Raw genomic sequence first — 17,141 nt, forward strand, 5'->3', positions numbered from 1 at the left:
GTTGGTTGATAGAGGATGTTGTCTCCTCTTGTTTTTGAGTGGTATGGTTGATGAATTGCGTTTGAGATGTCATCATTTGTTCCATCATGAGTTCCATGTTTGACTTTGGTTGGGTGGGTTGTTGGAATGGTTGGAAATTTTGTTGAAATGGTTGGGAATTTTGTTGAAATGGTGGGTTTGGTTGAAAGGTGGGATTTTGCTTTTGGGCTTGGAAATTTGGTGTAAATTGTGGATTTTGTTGAAAAGTGGGGTTTTGGGCATTTTGTGAGCCATTGGAAAAATTTTGGTGGGCTCTCATTCCGGGATGGTATTGATTGTTGTTGGAGGCTTGTCTAGCCGGAATTGATTCCCACACTCCATTCACTTGCTCCATACAAATTGCCTCTCCCATCATCAAAGGACATTCATTTGGTGGATGCCCTTGATCTCCACAAATCTCACAACAATACACTTGTGACCAATTTGATGAAGAGTTTCTTGAGTTCAACAAAGCAATTTGTTGCTTGAGTTCTTCTATCAACCCTTTAACCTCAACATTGTTGGCCGACTCAACGGTTGTCTTTCCCTTCCTCTTGTGCCTATCATTATTCCAATGAAAAGTTCGGGAAGCCATTTCCTCAATAAGCTCCTTGGCCGTCTTGTGATCAATTTTATCTAATGCCCCTTTTCCCGAGCCGGAATCTAGGTTCATTTTCATTTCATTGCTCAACCCCTCATAAAAGTTGTTGATCAACTCATCTTCTCCTATCCCGTGATGAGGACACAACCTTTGGAGTCCTTTGTATCTTTCCCACGCCTCATAAAGGGTCTCATCATCATGTTGGGTGAAGCCTTGAAGCTCGCTCTTGATTCTTGCGGTTCTTTGTGGTGGGAAGTACTTGTTCAAGAAGGCCTTGGAGACATCATTCCAAGTTCTAAATGAATCGGGCTCACAACTCTTCAACCATTCCTTAGCACTCCCCCTCAAGGAATAAGGAAAGAGCCTAAGGCGGATGGCATCCTCCGACACTCCATTTGCCTTAAACATGTCACAACTATCCAAGAAATCATTAAGATGCTCATTGGGGTTTTCGGTAGCTCCCCCTCCGAATTGGTTTCCTTGGACTAGTTGTAACAAAGTAGCCTTCACATCAAAGTTGTTTGCTTGTATAGGTGGCTTGACAATACTAGGATTCACCACCTTCTTTGGAGCTAAATTATCCCTCATAGGAACCGCGGCCATTGTTGCTTCTTGGGGAATTCCAAAAGGATTCTCAAAGAACTCAAAATTACCCGGTTCTTCTAAAACACCTTCCACTACTCAAGAAAGGGATTAGTAACAAAGAAAGACCTAGTCTAAACTAGAATAAGACGATTAATATCTAGCCTTTGCTCCCCGAAGAACGCGCCATTTTGATAGCGGGGTTTGTCGCACTCCCCCGATCAAACAAATAACTCAACTAATGTAGTAGGGTAGTCGAGGTCGAATCCACAGGGAGCATGGGTGATTACTAATTGTCTAAATTCTCGTGCTTAGCTAAGTCGGCAATATAAGATGAGATTGTAAACTAAACAACTAAACTAAATAAAATAAAATGCAAATTAACAAAAGATGATAAAAGAGTAAGAGAGGATTAAAGTTGTAAATCAAATGAATAAAAGGCCTAGAACTCGGTTCTCCCACAACAATTCGTAATTCCACATACTAATTCCCTAGGCTAATCACTCGGGTAGACAAGTAAGGAGGAGATGGCTCTAATTCGCCTAAGACCCCCCTCTCGGGTTCGAAGTAGGACACTAGCACTACCCACCAACCCCCCTCTCGGGTTCGAAGGTCGGAATCCTTAACTCAACACCCAACAACCCCAAAAACGTGCACTTTTCCAAGGAGGTCAAGAAATCGGTCAAGGTCATTAAGCCCCCATCGTATTCCGGGTCATCCCACTCCCTCTCTCGAGGGTCGATTTCAAACGCTAGTCTAGAGGTACCCTCCCTTAGTTCTCCCTTTCCTCAACCAAGGTTAGCGATAAGGACAAATTCCGGGTACCCGATTTACAACCTAACCAACTCTCGTTGGTGGACAAGGGTTACAAGTCGACACTACCCAAAATCGATCCATAAGTCAAGTCAATCCTCTAAACTACCCTCACCAATTTCCCCAAATAATTAGCCTTTATGAGATTCAATTAGTGAAACTACTCATGTCGGGTCAAACCGAGTCCTAGTAGAAGACTACTCACTAATCATGTTCCTAATTGCAAGAGAGACAATAAAGATGGAATCTTTATGCATAATCATAATGGAAGTACAAATTTTATTACTAATCATGCAACAATCCAACTTAAATTATAAGGAAAGACAATTTAATTCAAGAGACAATGAAGATTAAACTAAAGGCACAAACTTTAACTCAATAAACTCAAAGACTCAATCTTTAACATGAGAAATCAAAGATTCAATCTTGTAAACAACAATGGTGAGAAGAGAAAAGATGAACAAGAGAGAGAATAACAACAATCTAACATAAACAATTAAGATTAAACTTGAAAGAAAAATAAATGTAAACAAATGAAATTAGGAAGAGAAATTATACCCACTCAATAAAGAAAGAAAGGAACTTGGATTGAAATATGGAAGGATTCTTCAATTCTCCAAATACAACCCAAAATTACTAATTGTAAACTAATGAAAAAAGAAAGAACTTGAATGAACAAAAGAAGAATTAAACTAATAATTAAAGAAAGATAACAACTTTTTATTGAATGAAAATAAGAGAGGAAATATGAGGGTTTTACAATATTGAGAGAGAATATGATGAACTAGTCTAATTTAATTCCAAGGTATGGTAATGTGTAATGAGGTGTAGTTTTATACTAGTACTAGTCTATTAATTAATAATACTAATACTAATAATAATAATTAATAATAATAATAATAATAATCCTCTCCTAATAATAATATTAATCTACTAAAGTTCACCCCACTAAAGTTCACCTAATCAAACATACAAAACGACATCAACCACAAAGGGGAAGGGAATTAAAACAAAACAAAAAGACAAAACCAAAGGGAAAAACGACAAATGGAATCAGAGCAAGGGGCACTGAGCCGGTCCACCGGCCACCGGTCAAGTGACCGTCTGGGAATCCCCTGGAAACTTGGTGAATATTGATGTGTTGTGGGAGCCGGCGGGGTAGGCGGCAGACGGTCAACCGTCTGGGAGAGCAGATTTGATGCAAATGATGTTGGGAGCCGGGTAGCCGGCCACCGGTGACAAGGCCGGCTGGGAGTTCTCTGGAAAATGGAGTCAATTCTTTGCGTATTCCCAGTCGGTTGGGTAGGCGGCAGCCGGTGACCCGACTCAGAGAACGATTGCTTCTATTCCAATTAACTCGGTTTCGATCCCGAGTTCACATGCTTGATGATGGCAGCTGCTGGTGTTTGTCGAATTTGTCGACATGGTGACTGATGAATTGGTCAAGGTGAATGGTGGTGGAAGGTGTTGCTGCTACTGCTTGGTTGATTGCAGCTCGTCCATGACGGAGTTGTTGCTTGCAGGTCGGACTGATGAAATGGTGGTATGTTAATGGCGAAGGAGGTGAAGTCCAGGAACAATGGGAATGGTGGGTAAAAATGGTGAAGATGAATACTGAGTTGATGGTGACTTCAACTCGGGTTTTAATTCCGAGTTGGGAATTGATGATGGAGGAAGAGGTGAACTGGGTTGATGATGGTAATGGCGTAAATGGCAATGAAGATGATGAATAGTGGTGTGCAGCAATCGTGTAATTGAGCACATAAGTTGTAGAATAATGGGTCTTTGATTTGATAAGGTCAATGGTTGACCTTACTCCTCTATTATTTACGTTTCCATTGTTTTCTTTATCCCCTTTTAAACTTATTTCACCTCGAATCGTCTAGTCCTGCATTGCTCTTTAATTTCCGTTTCATTTTGCCCTTTTACCTACATGTTATTACAACAAAATGATATTAATACTAATTATTATATAAAATCCGACTAATTATTAAATATAAATAAAATGACTAATTATTACTGTATAAATTAGTAATTAAATGAGCTTTTTAGACAATTAAGTACACAAATTCGAGTCGGAATAAGATATAAATGCGGGGTAAAAAGTGACTATAATACTATTTATCAACCTGCTCAAAAAACTCAGCATCTCTAGCCTCAGATATAGACCTGTCACTTAAAGACATGAACCTATAAGCAGAACTGTTTTGAGCATAACCAATGAAAACGCAGTCATAAGTCTTAGGTCCAATGGTTGGCCTCTTAAAGCTAGGTAAGCCTACTTTAGCCAAACACCCCCACACTTTAAGGTAACTTAAGTTAGGAGAATAACCTTTCCACATCTCATAGGGTGTCTTGTCTAGTTTCTTATGAGGTACCCTGTTAAGAATATGACAAGCTGAAAGCACCGCTTCCCCCCACATATCATCAGGAAGGCCAGAACTTAAAAGCATAGCATTCATCATTTCTTTCAAAGTTCTATTTTTACGTTCAGCTACTCCATTCGATTGAGGTAAGTATGGTGGGCTCTTTTCATGTATTAAACCATTTTTCTCACAAAAATCTACTAAATAACCAGAACCATACTCTCCTCCTCGATCGGACCTGACTCTTTTAATCTTCCTATCAAGCTGATTTTCTACCTCAGTTTTAAACTTTATAAACATGTCCTCAGCTTCACTTTTATTTCTAAGCAAATATACTTTGGTGTATCTAGAAAAATCATCAATAAAAGTGACATAATAATGTTTACCACCTCTGCTCATGGTGTTTTTGAAGTCAGCTAGGTCGGAGTGAATTAACTCAAGAAGACTCGTTTGTCTAGTTGTAACAGGTCTACTTGGTTTCTTAGCAAATTTGGCCTCGACACAACTAGGACACTTCTCATGAGTTTCTGATGATAACGAAGGAATAAGCGACATAGATTTGAGCCTTTTAATCGAATCAACATTCACATGACCTAATCTACCATGCCAGACATCAAGAGACTCAAAGAATATAAGCGTAGTAAAGCATTATTATTAATGATAGGAGAATCAACATTCAAAACAAATAAACCCCCACAGAGATAACCCTTGCCCACAAAATCTCCATTGCGCGACATTACAACCTTGTCGGCCTCAAAACAAGTTTCACACCAGACTTTGTTTAGCAAGGCACTGGACACGAGGTTTCGACGCAAAGTAGGAACATACAAAACATTATTTAAAGCAAGAGTTTTCCCCGAGGTTAGTTTGAGAAAGATCTTGCCTTTGCTTGGTGATAACAATGAGAAGAAGAGTTACCCATGTAGACACATTCACCATCAAAGAACATCTTCAAATTCAAAGAAAGAGATCCTTGTTAGCACAAAGATGCCTTGAAGCCCCTGTATCCAGAATCCAATCACTAGCATTTGCAACCAGATTAGCCTCAACCACTACAAAGAAAGAATGATATCATCCTTTTCAAAGAACATTAGCTTCAAGAACTTTCTTTTGAGGACACTGATAAGCTTTGTGACCCGTTTTCCCACAAACATAGCAAACCAGATTTGGTTTCTGGATCTTTGAGACAGGTTTGGTGAATTTCCCTTGACCAGCTTTCTTGACATTCTGACCCTTGGATTGACCCTGACCAGCTTTAGCCTTTCCCTTACCCTTGAACCTATCTTCTTTTGAAGACCCACACGTTTCAACAAGATTGGCTTTGACAGTAGTAAGAGACAATTGGACTGACTTATCTTTCAGACGATTAGCTTCTTCAGTCCTCATGTGGCCTACTAGTTCTTGAAGGGACAAATCTTTTTTCTTATGTTTCAAATGGTTCCTATACTCATTCCAGGAAGGGGGAAACTTTTCTAGTAAAACATTAGCCAAGAAAATTTCATCTAGTTTCATCCCCTCATTAGTGACATCGGCACACAAGTTCTCATAAACATGAACTTGCTCCATAATTGGTTTGTCATCTACCATTTGAAACCCAAGCCACTGCCCGACAACATATTTTTTCTTACCCGCATCGTCACCCCCCATATTTTTCTCTAACAATTCCCATATAGTCTTAGCAGATTTATGGACCGAAAATAAATCAAAGAGAGTATTCGACATATGAGTAAGGAGATGGAACTTAGCAGTTTTGTTATCCTTATCATGTTTCTTAATAGTCTTCTCATTCGACTTAACAGCTACAGACGAAGGTGGGGTAGTTTCTACACTAGCAAATGTGTAAATAAAGACGGGAGGGTCGAAAAATAAAACATAGTCGATTTCTAATTGTTCAAAATACATAAGCGATTCCTGAGACCATCTTTTGTAGTTCATACCGTCTAAGGGTTCCAATTTCGACAATTCGAGATGAATTTTGTTTGAGACGGCGATCATTGTTACGACAAAAATATAGTTTTCAAATTGTTGGAAGATAATTCGTAACAATGAAAACAGATGAAAAAACTTTAATGAAAAACAAGAGACAAAAAGACTTATCGAAACTGAATTGCAGCGCCGTGGTATGGAGGCCACTGACTTGAAAACTATATCGGCACGACCGTGGTGGTAATCGTCTCTCGCCGGTAGTTCCCCAAGGTTAACACTGCGACACCCGTACACAACCACTCGTGTATGAGAGCCTTGGAACTAACGAATCAACCCGAAAATAAAACTCGGAAAGCGAATATTATCATATATGACAGATGTAGAAGAGTTGTGTGAATTTGTGTGTATCAAGTGATGAGAGAACAGCTCTATTTATAGTCGAAAATAGAGCTGTTACAAGCAAACGGAAGGATCAACAACGGAGGAAATAAAGGAGATAAGCAATCCACTTAATGACAGTCAATACGGAATTAAAGGAGAATAAATCTCCATAATCACGGAGATATAAATTGACTGAGATCCGTTACTGGACTCCAAAAACACACCCAAAAAGATAAGATAAAAGAGGGCGGATTGGTTAGCTAATGAGGGAGTCTCTTCCTCGACAACTATCTCTATCATTGTTAATCCACCTGACGGACTCCGCTCTATCCTTAGAGAAGACCTACTCGGAGTCGCCTTTCCTCGTTTAGTTCCTATTTAAGTTTTTGTAATTTCCGGGGCTATGCCCCTCTTAAGCACAAAAAAAAAAAAACGAAATTCATATCAAACAAACAAAACAAATTTTCTAAGTATGTAGGGGGGAATTAAAATATGGAGTAAAATAGATCTTTAAGGCAAAGAAATCATAAGAAAATCTAAGTATATTACGAACATCGACAAAAATCAATAAAAAGTTAATGGTCATTAAATCGTAAAAATTTATATTGTAATTGATTAGAGACTTAAATCAATACAATGCCCTTCAAAATCCCTATCAAATAAGGAAATGTAACATTGACCAGAAATATATGTGGGGTGAGAGACATAGGAGTAATAAAGTTGAATCTTACAAATGTCGAATTTTTATGGATCAAATCAACTCGGCCATTGCTATTGTATGCTCAACCCAAACCAACATAAAATAAAAAAGAATAGTCCAATAATGTTACAACCACAAGATAACGGTGTTACTATACACTAATTGTATATGAGCATTTGAGACTAAAAATAGAGTCCCTACTCATCCTTCGATTTGATAGTCCTTGTAAAACAAAAATGAAAAAGAAAAAGAACAGGAGATGATAATGTGTTTTTCTTGATAATATATAGAACAAAGGAAACCAAAAACATAAGTGAATAAAATTTTTTAATCAAACAAACATCTAAAGAATGATAAAAAAGGAAAAGTAAGGATTGACCAAATGAAGCGCATCATGACTTGTGAGCTACTATGTGGACTACTCCATATGTGCTTAAGTTTTTGCTACTCTCATTCACATATTCAATCCATACATGATTATAATTATGTTATTAATGGGCAAACAAAATAAAAACAGTATTAACTTACGGTAAAGAACACAAATAAAAGATAATACGAACAACAACACTTGTCTATAACTTCATCTAATTTAAGAACAATAAGGCGGTGGTGATTCTACTCTAATAAGTGAACATATACGGGTTGGGTAGTTTAAAAAGATTATGTATGATTCAAAAAAATCAAATTCAAGCGAGGAAAAAAGTTCAATAAAAATTATTATGTACCAATATTATCTCCCATCTTGCTAAGGAGTAAGAACCTCTTTTCGCTCTAAATTTGTGTAGCTCCTCTGTTAGTAATTCACCTGCCAATTAATTTAAATTTAAGTAAATAACCTCTCTAAATAATTTTTCTGGAATATCAATTAAAAAAATCTACAGTAATAAACTACCAAAAATGAAAATTTGCAGTGAAATCAAATAAATAGGAATATTAGAAATTAAAATTAGTGACCACTTTTATATATGTGAATAATGTTACCATTTTGACACTATTTATACATAAATTTTTCCACTTATGATTAAGGAGTAATTAGTTACTTTTGGTATTCCTTAATAACATTAATGTTGAAGATAAGATTTTAGAATATTAAAAGTTACAATTTATATGGATGAATTCTAAAACTTAATATTGAGATAAGAAAGGTCAAAAGTATTAACTTCCCCCTTTAATATCCACAAATAATATCCTACAACCAACAGTATAGTAGCATTGTACAACTACCTCAAAGTTGTTGAGCTCTTACACAAAGTTGTTGGGCTATTTTACAACTTATTGAGTTATTTTACAAAGTTATTGAGCTTAATAATTATTCTGTTAAGCGCAATAACTTTGTATTATAGCTCGATAATTTTGTTAGTAGAGCTCGATAACTTTATAATAAAGCTCAACTACATTAAATAAGTTGTATATACAACCAGTTGTATAATACATTAACTGTTTAATAACTTTGGATGACTTGTGAAATATAGTAATTATTTTTTATTTTTTAGATAAATACATTGTAAATAACTTAACTTGACACGTGACGATTAAAACTTACTTAAGTTTGTATTTTAATTATATTGCATATGTATACTATTTATACAATATATTTTTCTACTTATGATTAAGGAATAAATTAGTTATTTTTAATATCCATAAGAACTTTAATGTCGAAGATAAGACATTGGATAAATTCTAAAAATTATTATTGAGAGAAGAAAGGTCAAAAGTGTATTAGAAGTTATCAATTTCACCTATTAATCTTCCGCTTTATTTTTATTTTTTTTAAGATAATTTATGAGATATAATAAATATTTTTTATTTTTAGGATACACTTTTTGAATTGTATATATAGATGTATATAATAACTTAATGAAATTGAGGATGTTTATAACAAAAGGAAAGAGTTGCATTAATGAACGATGTAAAATTAGAATGATGTGATTTTTATTTATCGTTCAACATATTCTACAACAATAAACGCCGGAATTTTAATTTAGTATGTACTTTGTTTTGTTAATTGTTGTTTAATTTTTAAAAAAATTAAAAGGTCGAAGTTTGTTCTTTATTATTATGCTATTTAAAAACTTAGTACGCATTTAATGTTTGCAAATTAATTTTTTTTTCTTTTCTAAATAATGGTGATGAGGTGGCTTGCTAGAATTGTCTCAAAAGTGGATTTGTGTAGTGTGGTGGTTTTGTATTGCCTTTTTATATTATTTATAGATTGGTATTTCATTTAGTGTTTTAATAAAGCTATTTAAAATGTTCTTTAATGATGATTTGATATTTACTATCTCGGGCAACAGAGATGGTAACCCTCCCCAGCTCCCCTTTACTTGGAAATGTCTTGTTAAATGCTCTTGAATAAATGGAGGTGTTATACTCTTACTCATACTTTTTTTTCTCAAGCCCAGAACATTTACGTGAACTTATCTTGGCAGATAACCTGAGATTGGTTATAAACATTGACAGAGATTGGATTTCTCCGTTTAAGTTAAATGTAATCCAACTAGATCCTGCAAGTTAGGCCCACGATTTCCAAATTGGTTTCAGTGGCAAACAAATTTCTCATACTGCGATGTTTCAAATACGGGATATTCACCCGAAATGGATATTATCAAGTAGATTCACCCGAATTGGATATTATCAAGCAGATTCACCCGAATGGGATATCCCGAATCGGATATTATCGAGCAGATTCACCTATTTTCCCCCTTCCCTTTAGTCATTGAACGTTCCCATGAAATTTAATTCCTACTTGAGCTACCAAACACTTTTGCCATATTCACCCGAATTGGATGCATGAACTTAATTCCTATCAAATTGTTTTTACAAGGAAAATTAAGTTCTTTGATCAACAAAATAACTTCTTAAAGTACTCCTTAAAGTACATAAAGAGTAATAAATCAACATTATTATTATTTTTAATATCCAATCATATAGTCACTAATCAATATTGCTTGATCTCACTGCCAAACCAAGTAAAAATTTATCCCATTTATTAGCTTAACTAGCATAGATCTCGCGCTATGCGCGGTATATATAGAGTATTTATATTTTAGAGTGTTATTTATAATGAAAAACTAATTAAAAAGAACTGAGTAACGTTATGAAATGTGTATTTTTTTGAAATAAATATAATTTTTTTACCATGAAATTAATGATTTCTTTATTTAAATAATTCTCCAATTGTTTTAATGAATTTTCTATTATCACAAAGTTAATGGTAGGTATGTGTCAAATTATTCTCTAAAATCAAAATTATAACATTTAATGAAGAATTTACAACGTGCACTTTATAGTTTAACATCAAATTTAATTTATTTTGATGAAAAAATTATAACAATTAGTAAAGTTAATAATTTAATAAAAAAGATAGTTTATAATTTTAATCTATACTAAATATTTAATAAAAATGATAGTAGTTTAAAGAAGAAATATTTTACTTGTTTCTTGAATTAGATAGATGCATTTGGATGGAAATAAGAGAAATATTATTCTCTTAGTAGTAAAGAAAATTTTATTAATAAATATAGATAGTGAATACAAATTAAATAGGAAATAAATATTATCTAGTATAATTCACTTGGGCGGGAAATGTAAGCGGGAAAATTTAGAGATGTGTTAATCTTTTAGTATATAGGGGATTGTAATAAACATATCTCTATAAACAACCCTTAAATGGTATAAAAATATAAACTCAAAATCATAAAAGATCAATCAAATTTATTGTGTTGACTTGCACCAACTTTATCCTCACTTATTATAAAAGCCCTTCATTTCCATCAATTTCCATCCAAAAACATAATAACTTATTTATAAAAAAAACATTATCCTAAAAAAAATGCGAAAAAAATTAATTTCCCGAGTTAATTGTTTGACACTAGTAGCATACCTACTAGTGTTATGTACGTTTGTTGTAGGTAGAAAGTTATCAGAAATTGGTAATGACGACACGGTAATTGGGCATGGTTATAAGGTAACACATGCTCAAATTGATAATTCTACTAAGACATTGACTGCTTATTTACAAGTTATTCAGAATTCCTCTGTTTATGGGGACGATATTCAGAGTCTTAACCTTACTGCAAGGTAAATTTACTCTATTTTAATTATACTCTCTTCATTTTGATCAATTATTTATTTATTTATTTGCGAAAGATATTTTAATTCAGTTAAACAAATGATTTGTACGGAAGGTATATTTATTATTTCAATGTTTCTCTAATCGAAGTTAATTACATTTATGTAGTTTCGAGGAAGATGATCGTCTAAGGATAAGAATAACCGATGCTATTAATAGTCGTTGGGAAATCCCCGATGAGATCGTACCGCGACCACCACCACCATCATTTTCCAACCTTAACGACAACCCTCCATCGGAAAACCAGACCACCGTGTTAACCACCAAAAACTCATCCCTCATATTCACCTTACTCCACACCACCCCGTTCGGCTTCACCGTCACCAACTCCTCCAACGGTGACATCCTCTTCAACGCCACGGCGGACCCCAATGACCCAAACACTACCCTCATTTTCAAAGACCAATATCTTCAATTATACTCCACACTCCCCGCTAACCGGTCCCACATGTATGGGCTTGGTGAGCATACCAAGCCCACATTTCAATTGACCCCTAACCAAGTTCTCACTATGTGGAATGCTGACATTCCTAGTGCTAATAAGGACCTTAACTTGTACGGTTCACACCCGTTTTATATGGACGTGAGATCAGGTCCAATAAACGGGACGACCCATGGAGTATTGTTGCTGAATAGCAATGGGATGGATGTTGAGTATACGGGTGATCGAATTACGTATAAGGTGATTGGTGGGATTATCGATCTTTATATCTTTGGTGGGCCCACGCCCGTGAAGGTTATGGATCAGTATACCAAGCTTATCGGTCGCCCTGCTTCCATGCCATATTGGTCTTTTGGTAACCTTTCTTTCTCTTTCTTTTTCTTCTTTGAACCTTGTTTAATTATCACTCGAAATGACATGACTCAAAAATAATAAAAGATTAAAACTTTTTCTCATTTTATTTGATTGTCTATCATTTGATGTATGATACTTTAATTTTTAGGTTTTCATCAATGTCGATATGGATATAAGAATGTGAGTGAGCTTGAGTATGTCGTAGACAACTACGCAAAAGCGAAAATCCCATTGGACGTAATGTGGACCGATATTGATTACATGGATGCCTATAAAGACTTCACTTTGGATCCTGTTAACTTCCCTCTTGACAAGATGCAACAATTTGTTAATAATCTTCACAACAATGGCCAACGATATGTGCCCATTGTCGATCCAGGTAATTAAGTTGTCACATGCTTCAGTTTTTCGAACCTGACTCGTTTCATAGGTCTAATCACGATTTAATTCATCTTTATAGGTATCAGCACAAACAGTTCATATGATACATTCAGCAGGGGAATAAAAGATGACATCTTTATTAAAAACCACAACGGTTCGGAATACTTGGGTTCTGTTTGGCCAGGACCGGTTTATTTCCCTGACTTCCTGAACCCGGCAGCTCAAAATTACTGGACTGATGAAATAAAGCGATTTCGAGACGATCTCAAGTTCGATGGACTATGGATCGACATGAATGAAGCAGCCAACTTTATAACTTCACAACCTCTAGAAAACTCCACTCTCGATGACCCGCCTTATAAAATCAATGACGGTGGAGGTCGTCAGCCGATATTAAGCAGGACTATTCCGGGATCCGCTTTGCATTACGGTAATGTGACCGAATACAATGTACATAACTTGTTTGGACACCTTGAAGCTCGAGCAACTCACGAAGCTCTTGTTAATGTTACCAATAAAAGACCGTTTGTGCTTTCGAGGTCGACATTTGTGGGGTCAGGGAAGTATGCAGCTCATTGGACAGGGGATAATGCCGCGAGATGGGATGATCTTGCGTACTCGATTCCGTCAATGTTGAATTCTGGTCTTTTTGGGTTGCCTATGGTTGGTGCTGATATTTGCGGTTTTATGGATAACACTAATGAAGAGCTTTGTCGTCGATGGATTCAGGTAAAATCTGTTCAATCTCCATTTTTATTTGAATTGTGATACGATGGTAGTTGACCTAGACTACTTGACTTGTAGGTAGACATGGTAAACGGGTCAATTTGGTCGGGTTTGGAACGGGCCAATTCAGGCTTGGTTTATTCGGGTTTGCAATAGTTTGGGTCGGGTCTGGTTATTTTTGGGTTCAGATCATTTTGGGATGGGTTATTATCACATTATTTGGATATAGCGGTCAATATGCGATAATAAAAATTCAGGTCGGGCCAATTTGGGTACATGTCACGGCCTGAGGTCGAGTTAGTTTTGTCAGGTCTACTTCTAATGTACGGGAATGTTCTTTATCACTTTGAAAAAAAAAAGGTTTAAAGCTGGAATTTTAATGTAGAGTATGCGCTTATATGCAGGTAGGAGCATTTTACCCTTTTGCTAGAAACCACGCCAACAAAGGAAGCACATACCACGAGCTCTATGTATGGGACTCAGTAGCCGAGTCAGCGCGGAAAGTCCTAGGACTTCGCTACAGACTCCTCCCATATTTGTACACATTGATGTATGAGTCTCATTTAACAGGAACTCCCATTGCTAGACCTCTCTTCTTCTCGTTTCCAGAGGATGTCGAAACTTATGGTATCAGCTCACAATTTCTTCTTGGCAATGGCGTCATGGTTTCGCCTGTTTTGCAAGCTGGTGCTGAATCCGTCACTGCGTACTTCCCGCAAGGAAACTGGTTCGATCTGTTTAACTACACGAATTTTGTGACGGCTTCTACTGGTGCTAGTGTTACTCTGAGTGCACCTGCTGATCATATCAATGTTCACATCCGTGAAGGTAACGAGCCTCTTCTAATTTTGTACGGAGTATCTCATTTTGGGTCAGAACTCACAAGACTATGAAAAATGCTAGGCCGAGTTTGCGAGTCTGGTCAATTTTTGACAGGTCTAATTAATATCGTATTGCAGGAGTTCACTTGGGAATAGACTTGTCAAACTGGTTGGGCAGGGTCGGTTTTGGGTCGGGTCAGAATACGGGTGGAGTCATACGAGTCACGAGTTGGGTTAGGGTCAGAATACGGGTGGAGTCATACGAGTCACGAGTTGGGTTAGGGTCAGAATAAGGGTCCAGAAATAATTTATAACGCATTTTTCTAACATATTTAAAAGTAATGTTTTAATCATATTCAATGTTTACATTAATTATATGGACATAATTATTAAAATAAAGTTTTTTTTAATAACTATTTTATTATTAAATATTATAAAAGTTAATAAAATTATTTTTTTATTTTGTTTGTGTTTTTTAATAATAAAAAAAATAATTTTATAAACTATTTTTTCAAATAAAATATATAAATATTAATATTTTAATAAAATTCTTAATTTACCTTTGACCCAACGGGTCGACCCGTTTGGTTTCCCTAAAATAACGGGTCATTTCGGGTCCAAACGGGTCGTCGGGTCTAAATTTTCGGGTCTTGTCCCTGAAAATGGGTCGGGTCGGGTTAGACTTTGACGAGTTTGCTTGTGAAGGTATACGTCTTACGTGTTATCTTGTGCTTGTGTTAGGCAACATTTTGGCAATGCAAGGCGAAGCGATGACAACACGAGCTGCACGAAACACGTCATTCAACCTCTTGGTGGTGATGAGCAATAGCAGTGCTAGTACCGGGGACGTTTTCATGGACAACGGAGTAGAGATACATATAGCAGGGGCAATCGGTACTTGGACATGGGTGAAATTTCAGGGAGAGTTAGGGTCAAGCAATGTGACAATTACATCAAATGTAACTCATGGCGGATATGCAAAGAGCCAGAACTATATCATTGACAAAATTACCATTTTAGGTCTCACTAAGGGAGTTAAGAGCACGTCGTCCATAATCCGCCATCGCTCTAGGACCGTAAATTCCAATGGGTTGGCAATAAAAACTAATGATAATGAAGGAAATTTTGTGGTGTCGGAAATTGCAAATTTGAAGCTGTCTATGTGGGAGAATTTCAAGTTAGAATTGAAATTTGATTGAAGAATTATGATATCATGAGCAAGTTTGTAGCTAGGTGACTCTAGTTTAATTCCAATAACAATAATGTGTTCTTGTATTGTATTGTGTGTCTCATTTTCATGTTCTTCCTTATACTAGTAAAATAAATAATTATCGATAAAAAGTTGACATGACTTAATTTTACTTATTTTCTTCCAAAATATTTTTACTTAATCGCGAGTGAAAATAATGTTCTTTTGGTAAATGGAAATGGCATATATGTGTTATTACTTCTTGGTACACGGGATATTGCAAACCGAAACCAACCTGACCCGACTCAATGATGACCCGTAACCCTGTACGACCCGATAATCAGTGACTCGAAATCAACCGGACTCCATATGAACCAGACTTGATATTGACCCGATAATTATTAAGCTTAAAATTGATCAAAATAAAGGCTATTTCGTATTTAGTTTGCTACGTTTGACTTAATAATGAAGTAACTAAACCAAATAACATTCAAAAAACTAATTTTAATGGCTAAAAATTGAGTAATGCGATAAAATAACTAGACCCGATAATAAACCAACTCAAACTCAAACCTGACTCGAGCCGATACATCATTTGACCCAAATGACTGACCTGATAACGACTGACTCGACTCGAAAAAATAAGCTAGCCCGATATAACTCGACCCGACATAACCCTACCCAAACCCGACCCGATTGCCACTCTGTAGGCATTAACTAACAAAATCAATATTGACAATATATTTCTTGCAAAAAAATTTTCTTAGAAAAAAAAAAACTAATTCAATTACTTCCTAAAACTCAATTAAAATTATTATTATACTTGTTCCGGGTGTAATTTCCAGAGCAGTTATTAGTTACCACCCGTGGCTTGTAGAATAATGTCTTGAGTTGAACCCTTCTTGCTTCTATCGTCCCTCTCGGTCTCTCCTGCAACAATGAAAGAACTGAGGGCTTGGCTGTGTGCCAAGCGTACTCACTCCGACGCTCAAGTCAGTAAACTTAAAGGATTAAGCTGTGTTACTTGGCTAGATACGTATTGTAGAGAGATAAGGGAGATATTACCAGATGAATAGTGTATTTAGGTTTTAGTTGTGGGATCCTTTCCTCAATGAAGATTGAGGAGTATTTATAGACTTTCACCTTTTGTCACGTAGTGGCCAAGTGGCTAGCGGGTGGAAAGACTGATCTACCCCTCGGCCGAGGGACCTATGGTAGGCCGGCGGACGATGTTGACTCACCGCCGAGGGGTCTTGGATATGAGTACGCGGATGGGTGTCCCGGCTGGCAGGATGTCATGCCGAGACCCGTGACAGTAGATGGGATGCATCGGGTCACCGCCTAAGTCGTTGACTTACTGTGGATATCTTTGACCTTGCTCAGTGTGTTGACTTGGTCAGCGGTGCAGAATATGCCCCATCAATTTGCCCCCAGCGTAGTCTATGCCGTGGTATGGGCTCCGATGTACGTTGAGCATATATTCTGCATAAGTATTTTTTAAATTTTTCTGTATCGGCTTCTTCTTCTGCATCGGCGTAGCTCTTGTTAGGCCGTACCGTATACCATATCCCCCCTCCACATGGATGCGTAAAGGGCATCCGATGTGGAAAAGAACATGACGCTGGCCGAGACCAATCTTTGAGAGTCTTGGTTGATTTTGATTGCCCCCGGCCGTGCTTCCTAGCTTGGTTGATCAGGTGGCCGGCGGA

The 17,141-nt window shown here is 36.5% G+C and overlaps 1 protein-coding gene and 1 non-coding gene across 2 annotated transcripts; both read left to right on the plus strand.

Annotated features, from left to right (window-relative positions):
* The first annotated feature begins 746 nt into the window (after positions 1–746).
* Positions 747–853, plus strand: LOC141609602 (small nucleolar RNA R71). The gene has a single exon (XR_012527528.1). It is a non-coding gene; the product is annotated as a small nucleolar RNA R71 (small nucleolar RNA).
* Positions 854–11,175: 10,322 nt separating this feature from the next.
* Positions 11,176–15,584, plus strand: LOC141609413 (alpha-glucosidase-like). Its single transcript, XM_074428466.1, has 6 exons — positions 11,176–11,467; positions 11,628–12,316; positions 12,464–12,694; positions 12,776–13,425; positions 13,827–14,250; positions 14,985–15,584. Exons 1-6 carry the CDS (start codon positions 11,220–11,222, stop codon positions 15,440–15,442), a joined length of 2,700 nt encoding a protein of 899 aa, XP_074284567.1. The 5' UTR covers positions 11,176–11,219; the 3' UTR covers positions 15,443–15,584.
* The last annotated feature ends 1,557 nt before the right edge of the window (positions 15,585–17,141 follow it).

The sequence above is a fragment of the Silene latifolia genome, chromosome 10 (genome assembly GCF_048544455.1).
Source record: "Silene latifolia isolate original U9 population chromosome 10, ASM4854445v1, whole genome shotgun sequence".
In the NCBI taxonomy this organism is placed as follows: domain Eukaryota; kingdom Viridiplantae; phylum Streptophyta; class Magnoliopsida; order Caryophyllales; family Caryophyllaceae; genus Silene; species Silene latifolia.